This window comes from Lactuca serriola, chromosome 8 (genome assembly GCF_051521515.1).
Source record: "Lactuca serriola cultivar US96UC23 chromosome 8, Lser_US96UC23_V15, whole genome shotgun sequence".
In the NCBI taxonomy this organism is placed as follows: Eukaryota; Viridiplantae; Streptophyta; class Magnoliopsida; order Asterales; family Asteraceae; genus Lactuca; species Lactuca serriola.
In genome coordinates this window covers 131,992,531-132,018,204 of record NC_136415.1, presented here as the reverse complement: position 1 = coordinate 132,018,204, position 25,674 = coordinate 131,992,531, and the positions used below count along the sequence as shown (strand labels likewise).

At 36.9% G+C, this 25,674-nt stretch overlaps 1 protein-coding gene across 1 annotated transcript; it reads right to left on the bottom strand.

Annotated features, from left to right (window-relative positions):
- Nucleotides 1-6,184: 6,184 nt before the first annotated feature.
- LOC145067408 (uncharacterized) lies at nucleotides 6,185-6,895 on the bottom strand. Its single transcript, XM_079014559.1, has 2 exons — nucleotides 6,886-6,895; nucleotides 6,185-6,816 (listed from the first exon to the last, which is right to left on the bottom strand). Exons 1-2 carry the CDS (start codon nucleotides 6,893-6,895, stop codon nucleotides 6,185-6,187), a joined length of 642 nt encoding a protein of 213 aa, XP_078870685.1.
- Nucleotides 6,896-25,674: the final 18,779 nt, after the last annotated feature.

Genomic DNA, 25,674 nt, shown 5'->3' with positions numbered 1-25,674 from the left:
AAATTTGTGTGAGGGTTTCAAATGCATGAGGTTATAGGAAAAATGTCTCCTTTATAAGTATAGTATGATTTCATTATTTCATATTTTTTAAACTATATCATTAAAAGTATATTAAGAATATATCAAATAAAATTAAATTTATTGGTGGAATGATCATACGTGTCATAATGTTATTGACAGTAATATTTATAGACATAAAATGTAAGAGACAATTTAATATAGAACAATCCAGTTATATCTAATCCCAATTAAAAAACTAATTCAGATAAAGTCTAGGATTTGTGCACCTAGAAACAAATTGCATATGCGGGCCTCACTTTGGTTCAAGTTTTGGATCGATTTTAAACAAGGGAGAATTTCATATATGCCCTTCTTAAACTTCAAAATATCATATTTGCTCAGCTTAATTTCTCAATATCATATTTACTCTTCATAAACCTTCAAAATATCATATTTACCCATATCCTTTTTTATAATGTTTTTAATATTTTACAATCATTTTTTATACCTTAGAATTATTATAGTAATTAAAATTTTTAACCATATTATCCTTATGTCTATAATAATGGAATGTGAACTTTTAAATTGTTGGAATGTCGCCTTCTTGACAAACAAAAAGATTCATCTTCAACTCTCTCTATGGAATGTATATTTTGATTGTTTAGTTTTTGTTGTTGTTGATTATTATGATATTGTAGATTGAAGAAATTTTAGATATTACCATTGATATCTTGATGTTTAAAAAGTACATATATGATATTTATATATTTAAGAAGGGCATATACGATATTTTGATGTTTAAAAATGACATATATGATATTTTGAAATTTTATGAAGGGTAAATATGATATTTAGAAATTTTATAAAGGGTAAATATGATATTTAGAAATTAAGTTGGGTAAATATGATATTTTGATGTTTAAGAAGTGCATATATGAAATTTTCTCTTTAAACGAACTAATATAAGTGTACGTGTAATTATTTATTTTATCCCTTAAATTTTAGAACTATTTAGTATATATTTATAATAATTTGAGTAAATTTGTAGAATGAAATGGAATGTACTGAAATTACTAAAGTTTTTTTATATTATTATTATTATTATTATTATTATTATTATTATTATTATTATTTTGTTCTTTTTTTATTTTTTTAATAATGGAAATTTCATTAAAAACTATTAAAAAAACTCGATTAAAAAAGATACATCAAGTACTAGAAAGAATAAGGTTTTGAAGCGGACCAACATAATTTGTCTTAACATTTCTAGACTATTAAATTCCATTCGTTTATTTGCAATCATGCTTTTATTGGTTTCTGATTTTACATTTGTCATTTGTGTGATGTTGCATTTTTAATTACGTTAAGGATCCTTATAAGTTCCACATAATTAAAAGCAATTCAATTGCTCAAGACCAAACCAAACTATGAACCATTCACAAGTTTATCATTTCTGACTCTAGTTTTAAATAGTTACTTATATGTTTTTTTGTTTTTTTGTAAAAAAAAACCTTTTTACAAATCTCTTATTGTTGCGCATCGCAGCACATATACAACACTTTTAATCTCGTAGTTGTTTGTTTTTTTAGAAGTCTTCAGAGTAAAAAAACATATATACGTGTTCTGTTTGGCACAATACTTGTATTGCTTCTTCCAATATCTTATTCTTCTTTTTTCTTATTGAATTCTTAATTATATGTTGTTAAAATTTTATTTTACCTTTTTTTTTTCGTTTTTTTGTGTATTCTTATTGAATTCTTTTTTTTTCGATTTTTTATATTAAATAATGATAATTTCTTGGTAAAATATCATTATTTTTTGCTAAAATATCTTTATTTTTTTGTTGAAATATCATTATTTTTTGTTGAAATATCATACATAAATTTTTTGGTATTAAAAAACTAATTCGGTGTATAAAATCAGTTTATTTTAATTTTTTAATATCTACAGCAACATGCAGATGTTAAAAAAATAAACACGCTTTTTATTACAGTCTGCAGCCGTTTGGTCCACATCTTTTATTATAGAAGATTGCAGATGTCGTCCGCAGACTTCATAAATTTTTGGTTCAAAAAAAACAGCACCTTAATGTTTTGATCAATCTTCATAGTTATATACTTTCTTTTTTTGGGTTAGGCGCCTCAAACACCTAGGCTTGTTATTTCTTTGATGTAATCCTTGTTAGTCTAGCTTCTTACTAGATTTTTATAATATTTAGTGCTTCTTAAAAAAAAAAAAGTTTAGACTTTTCTTGATCGCTTTGAATTTGTTCTTGGAACCTTGCATTTCATTAGAAGCATTCCTTAGTTTACAATGCCCATAAGCCTAGTCAAAGTCACCGTATCCTCAAATCCTTCCAAATCAAACAAAAAAAATGGAAGAACTTTTATTTCATTAGAAGCATTCCTTAGTTTACATCAAGTAAACACACGACCACCCAAATACGTACAAACGAACTCCATCTCCTAATAATAGGAATATGGCCATTTTGCTCATCTTAGAACATATGACTGCCAATGTCACATCAACCAACTCCATATCTTAAATAAAATCATCAAATATAACTGATTGTCATCATCATCTCGTCCTCAGATTAGACATAGACCTCCATTAACAAAGATTGTCATGGTCTATGCAAATAATAAAAGAAAGGTTCGAACATGAGGCTCCCATTGATAAATGTGATACAAGCTAACAACTCCGACAACTTAGACCCAATATTAAGGAGAATGATACCCATATATTATAACTTGCTTTTGTTAGTGGCTAGCAGATACTGTTTAGATGTTATCAAGTTGTAAATTAACCTTGTCTCGTGTTCCTTAATTTTTTCCCCCCATAGAAATTCCAACTTTTTGTGGGATATATACACTAAAGTTCCGATATTTTCATCGATTTGACAAGAAAGTCCTAAAATTTATTTTTTTGACAGTAGAATCCTGACTACCGACAATTTTTGACACATTTATTATTTTTTTCCGGTTAGCCGGTAATTAGGATTTTACTGTCAAAAAAATAAAGTTTAGGATTTTTTGTCAAATCGTGAATTAGAACTTTACTGTAAAAAAAATAAAGTTTATGATTTTTTTATCAAATCGTTGAAAATATTGGGATTTTAGTGTATTTTCATATCCCCAGAAATTTTAATTGTGATTTTCGTTATAGAACCACTATTTTTCTTACCATCGTCATCTTTACCCTGATACAATCACGATTAGGGGAAACAAATGTAAACAAGAGAGTGAGAGAGGGTGAGAAGACTTATAAAGATTTCTTCTTGGGTCACCGCTAAATTTTGAATTGAAAAGAGGAGACAGATTGTACAAACACAAACAGTACACACCTAGTAAAAAAGGTGTGAATGTGGAGAATAGGTAAGAAGGACAATTTGGTTTCTTTTTATTTCTTAGTTCTCTATTTTTAGGACTGCAAAAAGCCAACACAACTTTGGTTCTTGCTTTCTTTATTGTTTATCTCTACTTTTTTCAATGTTGAGTTGTTGAGATTAAAATAACTATTTAACAAGAAACAAACGTTAAAGATTTCAATATGATCTAGGTGACCAAAGCAGGTTTCAATAACTTTTATGTTTAAAGACTATCTTTCCATTAAATTTCTAACCAAAACTAGGGATATATACCCCAAAGTCCTAATATTTTCAACGATTTAACAAGAAAGTCATAAACTTTATTTTTTTTATAGTAAAGTCCTAATTCACGATTTGACAAAAAAATTCTAAACTTAATTTTTTTTGACAATAAAGTCCTAATTATCGATGAACCGGAAAAAAAAGGGTAAACGTGTCGAAAACTGCCGGTAGCTAGGACTTTACTGTCAAAAAAAGAAAGTTTAGGACTTTTTTGTCAAATCGATGAAAATATTAGGACTTTGGTGTATATATATCTTTTTTTTTTAATCTTAAACCAGTAAGAGGCTAGCAATAATGTTGTGATCCCTATCAATAAATCATGTTAATTAGTCTAAATAATGTTTGTCGGATGTAATTTCTTCCCCTCTTTGCCGGGAAACCGATTTTTTTGAACTGTTTGATTCTTATTTTATAACACAAAACCAATTCGAAATCCAAAATGATAATTTGGGTTTGTTGAAAATCAATCCAAAAAAACAAATATCTAAACCAAATAGTTCAATCTATATTGTCCAAATGGACAATTTGGTTTTTTCCAAATAACGAACAACCCTAGATCATAGTGATATACTTTTGTTGATTGAGGAAGAGACCTATGTAATGGCATTTTGGTATGCTTGTCATGTTGACACGCATGACCCCTCATATTAAGTGAAAGTTTATTACATGAAATAAAATCATAGGAAAATAAAAAACGACTAAATTGATCATCGGGATGACCACATCGTTGTTTCCAAAGAGATGAATTGGAAGACAAAAAAGCTTGAGGTGTATAAATTCAATAGACGAAGATCATCATAATTGTCATGTTAGAGAAATGTTTTACGGGTCTAATAGTTCTTTATCAAAAACTAAAACTCTTCAAACTTAATGGAATATTTTGTTATATTAGGCAAGTTAATATAAATAAATAAGTTTTTTGATAATATGTGTAGTAACAAAGACATTGTGTAGATGTAAAGGTTATGCATGGGTATTAAGCTTCAAGAAACATAGGAAAAGGAGTACGATGTCTGATCAAACTTGTGATGTATTAAGCTTTGAGGTTAGTCAGTAGATTATGTATGTGAGTATGCCACTAAATTATTGTATCATACCGATGTTGTCAATAAGGTCGGCGATAGCTTTGATAAATGTATGATAGGTTGTAAGAGATGCATCTCTAATAGTGATGTACCATAATTCCTTTCGAGTTGAATGGATTTTGCATCTTTGCTGTCTCGGGGGAGTGTTTTGAGAAAGATTCATAATTTTCCAAGTGGTAGAGTTACGTTTAACGATCATTTTAGAGAAATGAGTGATATTGTATTGTAAATCTACAGCTTCATGATTGGATCCATCTTCTTCCATTAAGGTGTGTCGACATTGATTGAAGATTTGCCACTGTGATCCACAATACCAAAATCGATGCAGTTGGTCTCGAATAATTCTCTTTGCGGATTGTATAACTGGAAAGGGATGAAGGCTTTTATATTTGTTATTTCATATGGATTTCTAAGAGACGAGGAAGGGGTGTTGCCTGCCATGAGAGTTGTAGCAAAATGAAACGAGAGGATAGGGGAACATCAACATGGTAGGGTGCTGGAAAAAATAAAAGAGATCGTTGTGAATTAGGTCAATCAGATTTGCTCTAATCCCATGTTAAGGTATGATTGCTACGAAATATGTTTTTATTGATTGAACAATATTAATACAATAGTACAATAGATAAGATGGGCTATACAAAATAGACGTAAGACAAGCTACATATATAATAATATATACACTAACATGCATCGGACTAAGAGAAATTTCGAGAAATAACAAAAAAATGAGGGGGATTTTGAAGAAAATGACCATGTAATGAGGATTTTGTAAAATGACCACAAGTTCCGCAGAGGGGGTTCTGCGGAACCATAAACACCTCCGCGGAACCATGAACACCTCTGCGGATCTTTGTTTTTTTATTATTTTTTATTTTTTATTTTTTTTATTATTTTTTTTTGTTTTTGTTTATTAATATTATTATTTTTTTAATAACATAATGTATTATGTGATTAATATGTAAAAAAAATTGTTTTCATTTTTCCTTTTTCTTATTTAATTACCCGTTTAAAAAAGTTATGTGATTAATAAAAATTATACAAATATTCTATGTTTTTTATAAAATTACACACACCGGTATTCTGAATAATAAATATACTTTAAGTAGGTTACAAAACATACTTTAAAAAACATAAACATACAACCTTCATAATAAACATACTTTGAAATAAACTTCATTCATTCAAATCAAACCACGAAAAATTTGATCTGTTTTTGTATTCCGTCCATGGGTTTTCTGTTGCTTGTGTCCCTAGGTTTACTGTCGCTCGCGTCCATTGGTTATCTGGCTCTTGCTTCCATTGGTACTCGGTGCAACCTTGCCATTGGTTTTGTGGCTCTTCATGCGGTTGGTATTCAGTCCCTTGCTTCCATTGGTTATGTGGCTCATGCTGCCATTAATGTTCGGTCTGTTGTGTCCAATTGTTGTCTGGTTGCTGCTGCCATTGATGTTCAAATTATTGTGTCCATTGGTTGTCTGGTTGCTGCTGCCATTGATGTTCGGACTGTCGGTTCCTCTTCTGTCGCTTTTGTCCCACTCCCTGACACCCCAATACGTTTTTTACTTTTACTTTGTTTCTTTGGAACGATTTCCTTACACTTCCTTACATTATGAGTTGTGTCATGGCATCTACTACACCTTCTTATTTTTGGTTCCTCACCTTGAGAGGGAATACGATTGGTGTTTTTTGGTCTACCGGCTTGACGAATTTCCATCACAGGAGGGTTAGCAACCATAAGGTAATCCGGAACCTCCCAATCACTAAGTTCTGAAAGAGGGAATATGGCCTTCTCGTACGTTCTTTGATATGTTTCAAATTTATAAGCATCTATAGCCATATGCCCACAATGATCATTTTTCAAGTGCGTTAAAACCATTATCATATGACCACATGGTAAACCAGTTAGTTGCCAATATCTGCAAGAACAATTCTTTTCCCTCAAATTCACTATGCCGCCACTATTGAAGTCATGCACTTGATATGTTGTATTGTCAACACCGGATACCGACCATCCTTGAATCCCCTCTTTATTTTTTTTAACCATATCTTCAGCCCACTTTGTAAGTATTGTTGTACTTTTTTCTGTTAAAACAAACATATATTATTATATATGACATTTATCATATAATTCAAAATTAAACATAATCATACCTGCTGTCATCCGCCGTTTGGAAAACCATTTCTACATAAGTGCGCGAAAGAACTCAAGAAGTGGTAATATTGGCAAATTCCTTGCTTTATTTGATACATCATTCATGGAGTCTGCACTATTTGAGGTCATATAATCATACCTCATGGTAGGGCAATATGCTCTGGTCCATTTCTCACGTGGAATTTGACTGAGATATGTCGATACATAATCTTTTATATTACGAAGTCTCCGCCAATAGAATTCAAACTCAGTGGTTTTGTAAGCTCTTACCGGCTTCCAAAACAAAATTGTTGTTTTTTTTTTCTCAAAGGTGTGGACTATGTTTCCTATTAGATGAAAACCACACAATCCATGTTGAGCATTTGGAAAAACATTTTGAATACTTACAGCAATTACGGGTACCCCATTTGTGACCATTGTCAGACCTTCCACATCACCAATGCATTCATGGAGTTTTTCAAGAAACCATGTCTAAGAATCCGTAGTCTCCTTTGGGCAAATTCCATGCCCAATAGGCAAGATCTGATTGTTGCCGTCCATGGCTACTGCATGCAAGATGGCGCCTTTGTACTTTGTATTCAAATGAGCACTATCCATAATAATAACTTTTCTACAACACTCTCTAAAAGCACGTATCCATAATAATAACTTTTCTACAACATTATATCATTACGCCTCCAAACTCTCAAACTTTCTTGACCCATAATGTCGTGTATTATGGTTCCCAAAAACTTTGCTATTTGCTTGCCTATGATTTGGGTGTATAAGCAAGAAGAACATGTATGCTTGTCACTAAATATCTTAATTTCAAACATTTTTGTTCCTTTAATGAGAGGTGTGTATAAATGTCAATGACAGTTTTCTTGCATACAAACAACATGGTACCGAGATTTTGGAGATTTTTGAACCTTTATCTGAAAATCTTGTCTAATGGATTTGAATTTAACAGCAAATGCTAGGTCTTTTTTGGTGTTATAGATTTGATTGACAATTAATTTATCATTCGGACCTAAACTGTGAAATGGTCCAGGTTCAAGAATAGGTTCTGGAAAATCAGGAATAGAAGGAATACAATACCATGGATTAAAAGCAGTTTTTCGTTGCGTGTACTCATCATCCGACCACCCATCATTTGATTTTTCCTCACATCTTCGATCATCAATTTCAGGAACTTCTCCAAACTCGAACAAATTTTGACGTTGTAATTCAGTCATGCCCACTTTTGCTTCTTTATCATTATCTGATACAAAAGTATCATTATCATATACAAATTTATCATTAACCGAAACTTTTTTTTTCATAACCCACTGGCACTTCATTTCCTCTTCCCCTTGAACGGTTTCCATCACATTGGCTTTCTCTGCAACCTCTATTAGTTTTTGTTGGATTAAACTGGTCGTTAACAACTGCTTATTCTTCAGCTTCTTAACCTACCACCGTTAAATACAAATGCACCGTCTTCTTTGATTCAGACATTACATGTCTCAATTGAAATACATCAGTTTCATCTCCAAGCTCCATGACATACCCTAACTCCGGGTGTTTAAAAGACAAACATATAAGACTATTTAACACACATGCCTTACTTCTAAGTTCTAACCATTTGTAATAACATTTCATGGTCAATGTTAGGAGGAAGATTTAAACCATAGTTTTTCACATTATTTCTAACGTAAACCTAATATACATTAACTAACTGCCATGACCCTCCCGTACACAAAATAATAAAACTCATTTTACAAATCACCCTCCACGAACACAATAAAAAACAACTTCTACTGGTAATTGAAACTCACAAAAAGCCACTTAAATACGTCTATAACTTCTATAATTGATCTGCAGAGGTGTACACTGATTCGCATAGGTGTACACTGATCCACAGAGGTGTACACTGATCCGCAGAAAACAGTTATGCGTATTCCTAAACAGTTATGCAGAGGTGTACACCGATCCGCAGAAAATAGTTCTGCGTATTCCCTAACAGTTATGTAGAGGTGTACACTGATCTTCAGAAAACAGTTCTATAACTGATTTGCATAGGTGTACACTAATCCACAGAGGTGTACACTGATCCGCATAAAACAGTTCTTACGTGGCTAAGTGATATGTCAAAAACTCCTTACCTGGACTTCTGCAGATCAAAGTTTCCATGGTTCGATTTGAATGAATGAATTTTATTTCAAAGTATGTTTATTATGAAGGTTGTAACATATCAATGTTTTCATGGTTCGATTTAAATGAATGGAGTTTATTTCAAAGTATGTTTATCATGAAGGTTGTATGTTTATGTTTTTTAAAGTATGTTTTGTAACCTATTTAAAGTATGTTTATTATTCACAGTACCGGTGTGTGTAATTTTATAAAAAAACATAAAATATTTGTATAATTTTTATTAAACACAAAACCCTTTCTGCAGAACCTATGGTCATTTTCCAAAATCCTCATTTACATGGTCATTTTTTTCAAAACCTTCATTCTTTTTGGTTATTTCTCGAAATTTCTCTTAGACTAAATCACCAAAACAATTAATCAACTTTTGAAAAAAAAAAATCTTGAAAAAAACAATTTGAAAACCGGTTATTAAAAAATCTAGAATAGAACCAATTATAGTTTGTAATAGCGCCAAAATAATCTATAAACTCTTAGCACTATATATCTATTCTCAAAGTACAATCTGTTAACTTTTATAAAAGTGAGGTATCTTGTAGTTATAATTTTAATATATTTGAATCAAATAAATATTTTTATGCTAACCTAAGTATATATAATGGTGTTCACATTTCACATGACATACCATGTTAGATTGACATGTTCGCGTCACCCCAGGTGACCTTTTTAGGCATATGGAAAACCAAAAGTGAAGTCCTTTGTCTTATTTCGATATTTAGGCTAGTTCTAATTATATCTTATTATGAAAATAATACTTACATTCGACAAACATTATTTTGACTAATTAACATGAATTATTAATAGGAATCACAACATTATTGCTAGCCTTTACTCGTTTAAGATTTAAAATATATATAATTATCAATTATAATAAATGAAGATCAATTTTGTCACATGTCAATCTCTCATAACTTTTGACACTTGTCATTTTATGATATTTTTGAAATAAATAATATACACATGTTAATTTCTAGGTTTTTCCAGTTTTTAAAATTAAAAAGTCACATAATACTTGTATATTTATATATGCAAAATATTAAATGTAATAAACATGATAATAATTGTAATTAATACGTTTTTTCTTTCCTTATTTCAAAATTTTATTTAAAAAAATACTTAATGTTTACATTTTAATATTTAATTTTTTTAATCAACTTGTGTAATACACGTGTTTTACACCTATATATATATATATATATATATATATATATATATATATATATATATATATATATATATATATATATATATATATATATATATATATATATAGACACACACACACACACATTAAGTTTTAATATTTTTATCGGCTTGATAAGAAAAGTCCTAAACTTTATTTTTTAGACAGTAAAGTCCTAACTACCGACAGTTTTTAACACGTTTACCATTTTTTCCGGCTATCGGGTAATTAGAACTTTATTGTAAAAAAAAAAGTTTATGACTTTTTGTCAAATCATGAATTAGGACATTGTTGTCAAAAAAATAAGGTTTATGACTTTCTTATCAAATCGTTGAAAATATTAGAACTTTAGGGTATATATCTTTTTTTTGTTAGAAATTTAATGGTATAATAGTCTTAAAACATAAGAGTTATTGAAACCTGCTTTGTTCTTCTAAATCCTATTGAAATCATTAACGTTTGCTTCTTGTTAAATAGTTTTTTTTTTAATCTCAACAAACCAACATTGAAAAAAGTAGAGATAACAACAAAGAAAGCAAGAACCAAGGTCATCTAAATCCTTAGCCTACTTCTTGCCTCCTTCCATCAATCTCCATCTCTCCAAATCGTCCCTTGCAAACCCTATAGCCATTTTGTGATTTTAGCCTTAAAAGTGTGAGTTTTTGGTGCTTGTGAAGGAAGAAGGTGGTGGAAGACCGCATTGGGAGTCCAAGGAAAAGAAGATCCAGAAGTTCACCTTCCTCTAGCATCTCAAGGAGGTATAATTCTTCATCTTGATGAGTTTATGAGTAGATCTATGGATATTTCCCTTTCTTTCTCTAGATCTTGTTGCCTTGGGTTGTTGGACTTCATAAAGCTTGCAAATTTATGAGTCTCCAGGCAATTTTGAGCATTTGGCTCTTTGGATCTAGTCTAGAATTGAGTTTGAGGGTCATGCATGAATCTTGGCCTTTTTGCCCTATTTTGACCTAATAAGAGTTCAAGACATGCATTGGACATGCATGTCTGAAAAGCACCGACTTTTATGGTGTTAGAGACTCTCTTGTAGCTTTGGTCAAGTAACCCCATGTATTAGACGATTATTGGTGAAGCCATGTAGTGCTTTACTCTTTAAAAGTCGAGATCTATGTATTTAGAGGGTTCTATTGGATAAAGTCGGAAACTTTATCCATATAGACCCTATTTTAGACCAAATTTGAATTGGAGACCTTTTGGAATCAAATGAGGTGGTTGAATGCAGTAAGCTACCAAAAACCCTGTAACCACGAAGTGGCAAGGCCACCACAACGTGGTGGCGGGACGGTTCACGACTGTTTTGTCGTATCCAAAACTACGACATGGTACAACGGTACCACGACGTGGCAGTCAAGCTGAGTTGACTTTTCTTGATCGTTTGGCTGAGTTAGACCTTAAATTTACTTTGGGTATTTTGGGATTTTAATGGATTGGTCACTTGGTGGATGTAGGCATTGAGTAGAGAGTTGAGATTCAGAGTCGGGCCTTATCAGTTATGTTCAGCTTGTAAGGTGAGTGTTCCTCACTATACTTCTTGGGTCGAAGGCACCAAGGACGACCCTTTTGGATTCATTATCCTGATTGTTGCATGATTGAGTATTATAGTGAACTGTTAGATATCTATTGTGATAAATAGGATAATGCTATGCTTATTGATATGTAAGATTTATCTGTTTTTTGGTTGATTGATTATATGTTTATGAGTTATGTATATGTCGACATGCGTGTTGTGGTTGGGTTGAGGCGGTCATGCTTTGTGCTGAAGGCCAACAGACCCAAGGCAACCCAGATAGAGTGAAGGCATGTGAAGTGGACTATTCAGACCGAAGGCCCAGAGAATGGTCCAGACATGCTGAAGGCTCAGTGCGGCGGTCCAGAGATACTGAAGGTTATGTATATATGATGTAGTTGTGGTATTTATGATTATATGTTGTGGTGGTATTTTGGGGGAAACTCACTAAGCTTTGGACTTACAGTTTTGGATTATGTTTCAGGTACTTCTGAGGATCGCGGGAAGGCGAAGGCATGATCGTGCACCTTCTCATGTTTTGTTTCACTTTTTAGGACTTCTCTGATGTTGAACCTATTTTGAAAACAATCTGTAAACAATGATAGTTTTTGACCATATTTAAAAGTTTAAAATTTCTTGAATTTTATGAATGTTACACCTAAAAATTTTTTTTACAGTAATTTCCTAATAACCGGCTAAGCAAAAAAAAAAGGATAAACGTGTCAAAAATTGTTGGTAGTTAGGACTTTACTGTCAAAAAAATAAAGTTTAGGACTTTCTTGTCAAATCGATGAAAATATTGGGACTTTAATGTATATATCTTCTTTTTTAAAAGTTGATTAATTGTTTTGGTGATTTAGTCCAATGCAATGTTAGTGTATATATTATTATATATATGTAGCCTATCTTATGTAACGACCCAATTTTCACGTCCAAAAATTTCATTTTTAATTAAACACTTTGCAAAACATTTGTAAATAAAACATTGTCTGATCAAATCATTTCGCATCCATACATCGTGTTTGAAAACCAAAATACGAAAACAACCAAAAGTCAGAGTACAAATCCCAGAACAGTCTCAGAAGGCGTAGACCCACCGCTACTGGAAGGTAACTCACCTCGAAGTAGCTGCTGATCTATACGGGAACTGTCTATTTGCTGTTGCAGCTCCAAAAATCCTCTGGTTGTGATTCCCACAAAACAGTCCATCAAACACTGCTAACTGTCCTAAGGTAAAATGACTACTTTACCCCCGACCAAGTCAAAGTCAAAGTCAACTACCAGTTGACCTGACTCGTCGAGTTGGCTTGCCAACTCGCTGATTCCCTATCCTTCCATTTGCTCTTACACTCGTCTCTACTCGTCGAGTTAGGCGATGACTCGACGAGTTTTCCTTGTAATGGACATCGGCTGAATCTTCATCCGACTCGCCGAGTTGTATGAACAACTCGTCGAGTTCATCTTCAACTGATAAACAGGTCCTGGTCTTGACTCGCCGAGTTGTATGAACAACTCATCGAGTTCATCTTCATCCGCAAGAAGATTGCCTTGGACTCGCCGAGTCCGCTTATGCACTCGCCGAGTCCAATCTTGACCAATTCCATACAGTTGATTTAAATGAGATCTAACACACCGAAACCATAGATCTGGCCTCCTAATGTTCACTTTATACGTAAAGTTCTAAACTTGATGCACATGCATGGGGTTTTTAGCTCAAAAATCCATATAAAGTGTCCTACAATGTGCATGGGGTTCTCATAGCCCTAAAGTTGGCACCTTTATGCCATGAGACCCCTCTTAAGGTCCAGATCTGAAGTCAAAACCCACTCAACAGTTCCAAATCCGAAATATGACTTAGAAATCCAAAGAGATCCCAAGATAAAGATGAATAAACACATGGATGAGTCAAGACAGGGGCATTATGCCTTGAAGCTGCTGAAAATGAAGTAAAATCCCTGGATCTACTGGTCCTAACTCAAGTTCCAAGCTCCTTCCTTCCTTCTAAGCTTAACAACTACACAAGAACACCAAAAATGGCCTCAACAAAGCACAAACGGCTAGGGTTTCAATGAGAAGTGTTTTGGGGAGCATAAGGGAAAATTTGGCCGCCATAACATTGCTTAAATAGGGTGCAAACCCGCGGATTAGGGTTTTTGCCCGAACAGTACCTACTCGCCGAGTCTGGGACCCGACTCGCCGAGTCCATCACTTAAGTCCCTCGTCTTATCCCGCTTCTACTCGTCGAGTTGGTCCTTCAACTCGCCGAGTCCAAGGCCAAAAATGCAATATTTAAAGAGTTAATTACAAAGAATACGTACCAAGAACCAGGTGCTACATCTTATGTCTATTTTGTATAACCCATCTTATCTATTGTATTATTGTATTAATATTGTTCAATCAATAAAAACATATTTCGTAGCAATCATACCTTAACATGGGATTAGAGCAAATCTGATAGACCTAATTCACAACGATCTCTTTTATTTTTTTCCAGCGCCCTACCATGTTGATGTTCCCATATCCTCTCCTTCCATCTTGCTACAACTCTCATGGACATCAACACCCCTTCCTCATCTCTTAAAAAGCCATATGAGATAACAAATATAAAAGCCTTCATCCCTTTCCAGTTATACGATCCATGTAGAGAATTATTCGAGACCAACTGCATCGACTTTGGTGTTGTGGATCATAGTGGCAAATTTCAGTCAATGCTGACACATGTGAATGGAAGAAGATTGATTCAATCATGAACCTCTAGATTTACAATACAATATCACACTTATTTCTCCAAAATGATCGTTAAACGTAACTCTACCACTTGGAAAATTATGAATCGTTATCAAAACACTCACCCGAGACAACAAAGATGCAAAATCCATTCAATTCGAAAGGAATTATGGTACATCACCATTAGAGATGCATCTGTCACAACCTATTGTACACTGATCAGGCTATTGCTGACCTTATTGACAACATTAGTACGATAGAATAATTTAGTGGCATACTCACATACATGATCTACTAACTAATCTCAAAGCTTAATACATCACAAGCTTGAACACTTATCGTACTCCTTTTCCTATGTTTCTTGAAGCTTAATACTCATGCATAACCTTTACATCTACACAATGTCTTTGTTACTCCACATATTATCAAAAAACTTACTTATTTATATCAACTTACCTAATATAACGAAATATTCCATTAAGTTTGAAGAGTTCTAGATTTTGATAAAGGATTATTAGACCCATAAAACTTTTCTCTAACATGACAATTATGATCATCTTCGTCTGTTGAATTTATTCACACCTTAAGCTATTTTGTCTTCCTGTTCATCTTTTTGGAAAGAAAGATTTGGTCATCTCGATGATTAATTCAATCGTTCTTTATTGTCCTCTGATTTTATTTCATGTAATAAACTTTCACTTAATATTAGGTGTCATGCTTGTCAAAGTGACAAGCATACCAAAATGCCATTACATATGTCTCTTCCTCAACCAACAAAATTATATCACTATGACCTAGGGTTGTTTGTTATTTGGAAAAAACCAAATTTTCCATGTGGACAATATGGATTGAACTATTTGTTTTTGAGATTTGAATTAATTTTCAACAAACCCAAATTATAATTTTTTATTCGAATTGGTTTTGTGTTATAAAATAAGAATCAAACAATTCAAAAAAATCAAATAATAAGTGTTTATTAGTATTTATATTGAAACATTTATAGATATACTAAATGGTTTTTAAAATAGATTAGAAAGTTATACCCAATAAAAACCCTCAATGTGTCAAAAGTTTATATCGGTAAAATATTAAATTATAATATATTTTATTAGTTGTCATTTACAAATTTTAGTTTGGACTATTTAAATCCATGTTTTAAAATATGAAACAAAATTGGATCCACTTGATTAGGTCGAACCAATCCATCCAACCGATCCTGTAACACCCATAAAAAATCAATCCAATTTAAAACTTTTCAACCATTCAAAACCATTAAGTTATTACAAAGTGTTTTCAAAATAGTTTAGCCATCAGAATATCCCAGAAATCAAGATCATAAAAATGTGAGGAGGTGCACGATCACGCCTTAGCTGTGACATCCCCAATTTCACGGCCATAAAAGACCGATTTATTTATGTTTTGTTTTATAAAATCAGAGTAATCCTTTGATTAAAAGAGTTGTGGAATTTGTTCCCAAAACAAAATATGATAAAATTAATTAAAACATTTCTCAAAGTGAATGTATTTTCATTATATAACAAAATCTCGGGATGTCATGTTCCGATACAGACCAAAAGCATAAACAGTACAATACAAACCTTACAACAGTTATTTATAACTACTGGTCTATAATCCAAAATCTCTTGTCAAGTCATCTGACTTATACTCTCGTGCCACAACCTGTAATACAAAGAAAACTGAGTGGGTCAGCTTGGGGGCCTGGTGAGCATATAGGGTTTTCAACCCACTATATTATATCTTATATATATATATATATATATATATATATATATATATATATATATATATATATATATTCAATCATCAACTGATCATTCCAATTATCCATCCCCATTATCTTCCTTACTCTTAAGGGTCTACCCTAAGAGTCATCTATTTGTTCACTCCGTATTAGGCACTAAAACAATAGTTGCTAGGATTCTTTATTAGGCACTAAGACAATAGCTACCAAGGTTCTTTCGTAAAGCACTAATTCCATAGCTGCTATGGTTCATTCATCGGTACTAAATCCATAGCTACCAGTGTAGGTACTAAGTCCATAGCTACCAACGTTTATCTAACAATACTAAATCCATAGCTACCAGTGTAGGTACTAAGTCCATAGCTACCAACATTCGTCTTTCGTCTCATCCTCATACTCATCTGTCATCACACACCAACTAACTCGTCTACCCATGTTCTACCCAACATATTTGTAGATATAACATACATATACAGTTTAACTCATTTAAAACCTATATGAAATATCCATTCCACGCTTATCTCAAATAAACAACAATATATAAACACATAACACGTATTTCGTAACAAATACTTAATACTTATGTGTTAGAAGAAAGTAACTATACACTCACCCCAAACATATACTTAATACATTCAAAAAATACTTGTATTATACTCGTGTTTATGAAAGGGACTATACACTCACTTGATTAGAAGATGATCAGACAGCGCTACGGCTCTTAAAATAATCTTTTGCGACGAAACCGAGATGTTTTCTCCAAAATCGGGCTTCTCGCGGGCAGAGCTTCGGCTTGAAAACAATTTTTCTCGGGATCTTCGGGCTTCGGGTCTCGGGGTTGATACTAGGGCTTCGGGATATTTTTTGCACAAAAAACGATGCAACAACGAGAGAGAAGGAAAGAAAATTAGCAAAGAACTCGGCTGCCCTCACACCCTTTATATAGGGGTTGGAACCTTCGATTATGCTGGGTGTAATCTTAGGTACGTTGGGCGTAACCCAGATAAGCCCGATGACTTCCCCCATTTGGATAATATCCGAATTTATATTTTAATTATTTAATAAACTTCAAAAATTCATATCTTCCTCATACGAACTTCATGTTCGACGTTCTTTATATCCACGCGTAGGTGAGACTACACTCTACAACTTTCGTTTAGACTCCGTCTGCCAATTTTGACTTTATTTTTATTATTTGTTTTTAGTAGCCCGAGACAGGAAAACTCCGTTATAAATTCATAACTTCTTCATCTGACGTCCGTTTTCATCTGTCTTTTTACCGTTACACTACTAATAACGAGATCTTCGATTCTCGTTTAGATTGCTTCGGCTAGAAATCACTCGATCTCATATTCAAGTTTCAGGCTGCATACTACTAAGCTGAAACTTAGAAAAATCATAACTTCCTCATACGAAGTCAGATCTGGACATTCTTTTTATGCATGCTCTCGGTTTAACGTATTCTCCAACTTTTATTTAGATCACTAAGGCCAAATATCGCTCTAACATAAATTCACTATTTACGTCGCGCTGTGTCGTGCCGGTTTTATTGCGAAACTTCGACGGGTCATAACTTCTTCGTTATAACTCGGATTTTGGTGTTCTTTATATGTACGGAATCCTTGTAACATATACTACAACTTAGTTGAGATTAATCCTTCTAAATAATCTTCCATTAAAAAGTCATTTTTATGCTTATCGTCTCTAAATTGACTAGCCCGGATCTACGGGCGTTACATTTGCCTTCCCGCGATCATCTGAGATACTCGAAACAAATCTAAAAACTGTAAGCCCGAAGCTAAGTGAGTTCCCCCAAAATACCCGCACAACATGTAACACACTTATAATAACAACATACTATGTGCCCAATGAACCATCGCGTTGGAATGCCCCAGGCCCTTAACCATCGGGTTGCAATGCCAACATACTACGGGTCCAATCATCCTCGGGATGGTATACCCTCGGCCCACAACCATCGGGTTGGAATGCCCACATACTATGAGTCCAATCATCCTCGGGATGGAACACTCTTGGCCCATAACCATCGGGTTGGAATGCCCTGGTCTGTTGGCTCTCGCACAAAGCAGATAAGCCTCAACCCATAATCAATCATGTGCACATATATATATATATATATATATATATATATATATATATATCAGATAATCACATAACAGTCTACAGACAGACAAACCGATCTACATATCACTAAACATAACAACATCCTACCTACTAGGATACCGATCTAACTGATCATAACCACATATAACATCCTATCTACCAGGATACCGAACTAACATATCACATTAGCAATAAAGCAGGATAACAATCCAAAGGGCCGACCTTGGTGCCTTCGAACCTTGTGTATAGTGAGGAAAACTCACCTCACAAGTAGCTTAGGATGATAATTTAAACTCCCCAAACACAACTCCAAACTCAAACACCTTCATCCACCAATAAACCACTTCCATAAATTACCAAATTACTAAAATACCTCCAAAAGTCAAACTGGTCAACCCTTGGTCAAAGTTACAGTCAATGATCAAGGTCAACAATCCATGTTAACCCAACTCGTCGAGTGTAGCCAGCTGACTCGTCGGGTTCCTTCAGAACTCAAGAAGTCGTGAAAACCCTAGTCGACTCCCCGAGTTTCTAGACAACTCATCGAGTCCATGTGGTGTCCAAATATCAAGAAAACCCTAACTAACTCGTCGACTTATCTCACTGACTCGCCGAGTCCATGCAGAAACCAAAAACTGCCAAACTTCATCCGACTCGTCGAGTTGACCATGTAACTTGTCGAGTTCCTTCAGTCCATTTCTCATTCAGATGATTTATATGAAACCAAAACTCCAAACTATAGATCTAGGCTCCTAAGGTGTTGTTATCACATAAAGTTGCTAACTTTACGTACATGCAAGGCTCTATCAAGCTAAAACACTTGTAAATAGCATTAGAAGGAGGTTTGGACATGAAGGAGAGCCAAAACTTCATAAAGCTTGAGGTTTTATGTCCATAAGGGCCTAGAGGAGTCTAGATCTGAATCTATGCCCTTATGACAAGCTCAAATCCGAAAGTAACTCCATTTTTGCACCAAAATTCCCATATTCTCACTTAAGGAGAGATCTAACAAATGGAAGGCCATGGTAAAGGATTTTTACCTTCAAATGCAAGCCAATACAATGTAGATACTGGATCTACCCTCTTCTTCTCGTTCCAAGCTTCTAAAACTCCAAGATTCTTCAACAAAAAGAACCAAAAACACACTTTAGCCTCTCAAACACTCAAGAACAAGGTTCAGAATGATTAAGGGTTCTTCTGGATGTCAAAAGGTGGTAAGGGGCTGGAGGAAAGGACTTAAGGTCCTTTAAATAGGGTGCAAACCCTAAAAATTAGGGTTTCCATGCTCAACCTCTACTCGTCGTGTTGGGGTCCTCCGACTCGTCGAGTATGAGTCAAAAACCACGCGAGTTGACTAGGTTCGACATGACGAGTTGGGGCCTTCAACTCGTCGAGTTCCTTCAATAGAATTAACATAAAGCTTTAGAAAATTATACATGGGAGTCGGGATGTTACAATTTTCCCCCACTTGAACTAGACTTCATCATCAAAGTCTGCTGCGGTAAATAACTCGGGGTAATGCATCCACATCTCTGCCTCTGGCTCCCAGGTCTACTCGAATCACCTCCGATGCTGCCATTGTACCTTTACCAAAGGTACTTACTTGTTTCGTAGAACCTTCACTTTCCTCTCCATAATGGTCACTAGCCTCTACACGTAACTCAGGCGCCCGTCGACCTGTATATCATCCAATGAAACCACTGCCTGCTCATCTAATATACACTTTCACAACTGTGACACATGGAAATTGTTATGGATTTGACTAAGCTCCTCCAGGAGATCTAGTCTATACGTCACTTTTCCAACCCTGACAATGATCCTGAATGGCCCGATGTATCGGGGACCCAGTTTCCCCCTCTTCCTGAAGTGAATCACACCCTTCCAGGGTGAGACCTTCATGAGTACCATGTCATCGACCTGAAACTCCAACTCAGACCCGCTTTCTGATATGATGAATCCTCTCGGTAGTCTGCAAGACTATCTTAGTCCGACCCATCTCCCTGTGACCAACCTCGCCCCAACAAACCAGAGCATTCCAATCAGATGGTTGTGAGCCAAGAGTATTCCATCCCGAGGATGACTGGACTCATAGTATGTGGGCATTCCAAACTGATGGTTGTGTCCGAGGGTATACCATCCCGAGGATGATTGGACTGGTAATATGTTGGAATTCCAACCGGTTGGTTGTGGGTCTGGAACACTCTAACCCGATGGTTAATTGATCCCATAATATGTTATTATTATATGTGTGTTACTTGTTGTGCGGGTATTTTGGGGGAACTCACTTAGCTTTGGGCTTACAGTTTTTGGATTTGTTTCAGGTACCTCAGATAATCATGGGAAGGAAAAGGCGTGATCGTGCACCTCCTCACATTTTTATGATCTTGATTTATGGGATACTCTGACGTCTAAACTATTTTGAAAACACTTTGTAATAACTTAATGGTTTTGAATGGTTGAAAAGTTTTAAATTGGCTTGATTTTTTTATGGGTGTTAAAATTTGGTATCAGAGCCTAAGTTTGAGTGAATTGGAGGAACACTCGTGTGAATCCAGTCTCAAACTAAGGAAAAGATTTTCAAAATATTAAAGGAGGATGCAGAGTACACGATCAGCCGGAGCCAGTAAGTAAACCCCAAAATACCATGCAGTTATTTGATATTGTGTTATGTTAGAACAACATGCTAGAGATAGGATAGGGATATTCAGAAATTGCATGATAGAATTGCTTGATTATATGATGCCTGATAGCCTAGGGTTTCCTTATATGAAATTGACATCATTACTGTAGTTGCTCAATGTATGCATCATGATTATACATAATTAAGGTCTTATAGCCTGAGAATGTTCGGTTTAGCCTTATTTCCTGTTCTTGTTCGATGAAGGGCTTAGGGTAGGATCAAATATTTGAAAGTCTATAGGGTCCATCGTTATGTGTGGCTAGCATACACTAGTGTTGCAGGGTTGGTGGAAGTTTCATGGGTGAGTTGTGCGGGGTCAGTAAACCAGTTATGAGATATTTAGCCTTCCTCTAGGAGTGAGGATTGAGTGCTCGCCATGTGTATGTATATTGTTAGGGCGTTATGATGATACTTGAGACAAATATGGGTAGGTGTGGAAGGTAGTATGGGCTCGTACTACTGAAAGCACAAGACTCATACATGTAGCAAGGAAGTCACAACCCCTTGGGTTTAGTTGGGAGTTGGTTTCCCGTTATTTATGTGGATTATATGTTATCTTCCTGGTGTATTTACAATATGGTGTTTACGAGGCGATTTGAGACTGAATCCGAGTCAGGATCAGGAGCTGGCAGCTAGGATAGGCCATCATTGATAGAGGATCGTGTTAGAGAGATCATCCGCGAGGAGGTGGTCGAGATTGTATGAGGTCAAATTCCGGAGATGTTTGTGTCTATCAAGATCGCCATTATGGGGTATTTTTATGACAGATACGCAACCATTGCTGAGATTGCGGTTGCTGTAGCCGTGGCGGCTACGGGTACGGAGATAGAGCGAGCTTTTCAGTACCGGGACTTCGATAACACGAAGCCCCCGACTTTCGATGGGAATCAGGATCCCATCATAGCCATGCGGTCGTTATCTGACATGGAGGGATGTTTCTTCACGTGCCCATGTCATGTTGACCAGAAGGTCAGATGTGCCCTGAACCTGCTGAGGTCTAGGGCAAAGGACTGGTGAAGGTTGAAGACTGGGTCATATACTGATGATCAGAGAGCTGAGGTTACTTGGGAGCAGTTCAAGGAGATGTTTCGCGCTTGCTACATTCCATGGGTCGAGCGCGAGCGGCTAGCATAGGAGTTTTTGGATGTGAGACAAGGTACGGAGACAGTGACGGAGATCACCCACATGTTCACTGAGAGGGCGATGTTTTTCCCGGAGTTTGCTTCTGAGCAGGCTCAGATGACACGATATCTAAGCATGCTCAAGACAAATATCCGTAAGTTTGTTGTTACCCAACGCTGTGATACACTACTGGAGTTATAGGAGGCCGCTAGGCGACGTGATCTGGAGATCGAGTTATAGTTACAGGAGCAGAGGCAGACCCCGGCGCAGTCACAGTCGGTGCCGAAGCGGTCCAAGACCGCTGATTCTAGGTCTCGAGGTCAGCTGGGCCGCACTTGTGGGAAGTGCGGGAAGGCTCATTCGGGGGTTTGCCTATCGGGGAGTGGGTGCCATAAGTGTGGAAAGCATGGCCACATTTCTAGGGATTGTAGGCAGCAGACTTCATCTTCTTGGGTTAGACTTTGTTACCATTATGAGTAGGTGGGCCATATGAAGGCCCAGTGTCCCCTACTAGCTGCCAGGCCAGCTTAGGCTCCAGCGTCGACTACACTGAGGATTACTGACGGGGTTCAGAGTAGAGCAGAGCCTCCGAAGGCTCGGGGATGCGCCTTCCAGCTTACAGCCGAGGAGGCCAGCACAACACCAGATGTGGTTGTTGGTATGTTTCTATCCATAATCTTACTGATTATATATGTTTTATGCTTATGTGTTTGTACTTATAATTAGGTACGTTCTTAGTGAACTCCTTACCTGCTTTGGTATTATTTGACTACGGGGTGAGTCAGTCTTTTGTCTCTCAGTCATTCAGCAGGGAGTTCGGTTTTCCAATATGAGAGCTAAAGTGTCTGTTACGAGTGTCTGTCGCCAACGAACATGAGATTTCCGCTTCTTCAGTTTATCGGGGTTGCGTGTTGGAGATCTTCGGGGTGTCTTTCCTGATAGACTTGATTCTGATTCCCATGGGGGACGTATGTGTGATTGTGGGTATGGACTGGCTTAGTCACTTCGGTGCGATGATCGACTGCGAGGGTCAGCGGGTGGTAGTTCGAACCCCAAGTGGGGTAGAACTGATTATCTACGGTGAGGGCACCAGATTGGGATCAGGGTTTTGTTCAGCTGCCAGGGCTCGGTAGTATATTCAGCATGGGTGTGTGCGGGTTATCTAGGGTATGTGGTGGATACGTGGGTCAGGGATCAGGTCTCGGTTTCATAGGTTCCAATGGTCAGGGAGTTCGCTGGCGTGTTTCCGGAGGAATTACCCGGAGTGCCTTCGGAGAGGCAGATCGAGTTTAGGATCGACCTAGTGCCAGGTGCGGCCCCTATCGCCAAGGCGCCGTACCGATTGGCACCACCAGAGATGCAGGAGCTGTCATCACAGCTGCAAGAATTATTGGGCAAGCAGTTCATTCGTCCGAGCAGTTCTCCTTGGGGATCACCGATTCTCTTCGTTAGGAAGAAGGATGGTTTACACCGGATGTAAAATGACTACCAGGAGTTAAACAAGTTGATGGTGAAGAACCCTTATCCACTCGCAAGGATAGATGATCTTTTTGATCAGTTGCAGGGAGCATCTTGGTTCTCCTGGATAGACCTAAGGTCCAGGTACCATCAGGTCAGGGTTAGGGAGGAGGATGTGGAGAAGACCGCGTTCAGGAATCGTTATGGACATTACGAGTCCGTGGTGATACCATTTGGGCTCACCAACGTGACGACAACATTTATAGACCTGATGAATCGGGCTTGCAGACCAATGCTCGATCGCTCGATCATCGTGTTCGTAGATGATATCTTGGTGTATTCCAAGACCAAAGAGCAGCATGAGGAGCACCTCCATGAGCTACGGGGGGTTTTGAGACGAGATTGGTTATATGCTAAGTTCTCGAAGTGAAATTTTTGGTGACGAGAGGTTCAGCTCCTTGGACATCTCGTCAACCAGGAGGGGATTTTGGTCGATTCGGCCAAGATCGAGGCGATTATGCAGTGGCAGGTTCCGAAATCTCCCTCGGATACCAAGAGCTTCTTGGGATTGGTTGGGTACTACCGGAGATTCATACAAGATTTCTCCAAGATTACGGTACCCCTCACTCGTCTGACGAGGAAGGGGGTGGATTTCCAGTGGGGCCCTGAGTAGCAGAGGGCAGTTGAGACCCTCAGACAGCGACTTTGTGAGGCTCCAGTCTTGACTCTCTCGGAGGGAGTTGAGGACTTTGTAGTGTTCTGTGATGCATCCATCACAGAACTGGGAGCAGTCCTCATGCAGAGGGCACATGTTATAGCATATGCATCGCGACAGCTGAAGCCGCATGAGACGAGATATCCCATGCACGATTTGGAGTTGGTAGCGGTGGTATTCACTCTCAAGATTTGGAGACATTATCTCTACGGGATCCGTTGTACCATTTACACTAACCACAAGATTCTGTGACACATCAAGGATCAGCTGAACCTAAACATGAGGCAGCTCAGGTGGCTGGACGTAGTCAAGGATTATGAGTACGAGATCCTTTACCATCCGGGTAAAGCGAACGTGGTTGCGGACGCTCTGAGCTGAAATCCAGTTGTATCTTCTACTACAGTGACATGTCTGAGGGTATCAGCAGATTCTCCACTTGTGAGCTTGATCAGGGAAGCTCAGGATGGGGGATGCGACCAGAGAACTAGAAACTTGAGAGGATGAGGGGCGAGAACACCCGTTTTGTGCAGGATAGTCAGGGGTTATTGACCCGTTGCGGTCGGTTATGGTTTCCGATGTCTGGTGGGATCAGACAGATTGTACTGGAGGAGGCTCACAAGTTTCGCTTCTCTATACACCCGGGGGCCACCAAGATGTAGCGGGATCTGAGTTTGAGTTACTGGTGGCCGTGCATGAAGCGTGAGATCGCCAAGTACATGGAGATGTATTTGACCTGCACGATGGTCAAGGCCGAGCACCAGAGTCCGCATGAAAAGCTGCAGCCTCTAGAGATTCCCATATGGAAACGGGAGCAGATCACGATGGTCTTCATCACCAAATTGCCGAGAATGGAAAAGGGTTTCGACGCTATATGGGTCATAGTGGATCGATTGACCAAGAGTGCCCATTTTATGCCCATCCGGGAGAGCTCATTGGCCGAGAAGCTGGCCGATGTGTATATACGCGAGATTGTCGCTCTCCATGGGGTTCCGGTCTCTATCGTTTCAGACTGTGTTGTTCGGTTCACCTCCTGTTTTTGGCAGAAATTCCACGAGGAACTGGGCACGCGGCTGCATTTCAGTACCGCATACCATTCGCAGACAGACAGGCAGAGCAGGCAGACCATTCAGACCCTCGAGGATATGTTGAGGGCCTATGTTATTGACTTCGGTGGGAACTGGGACTCCTACCAACCCCTTGTAAAGTTTTCCTACAACAACAGCTATCACTCCAGCATTGGTGCTCCACCTTATGAGTTGTTGTATGGACAGAGATGCCGCACCCCAGTCTGTTGGGGCGAGGTTGGTCATAGGCTGATGGATCGGA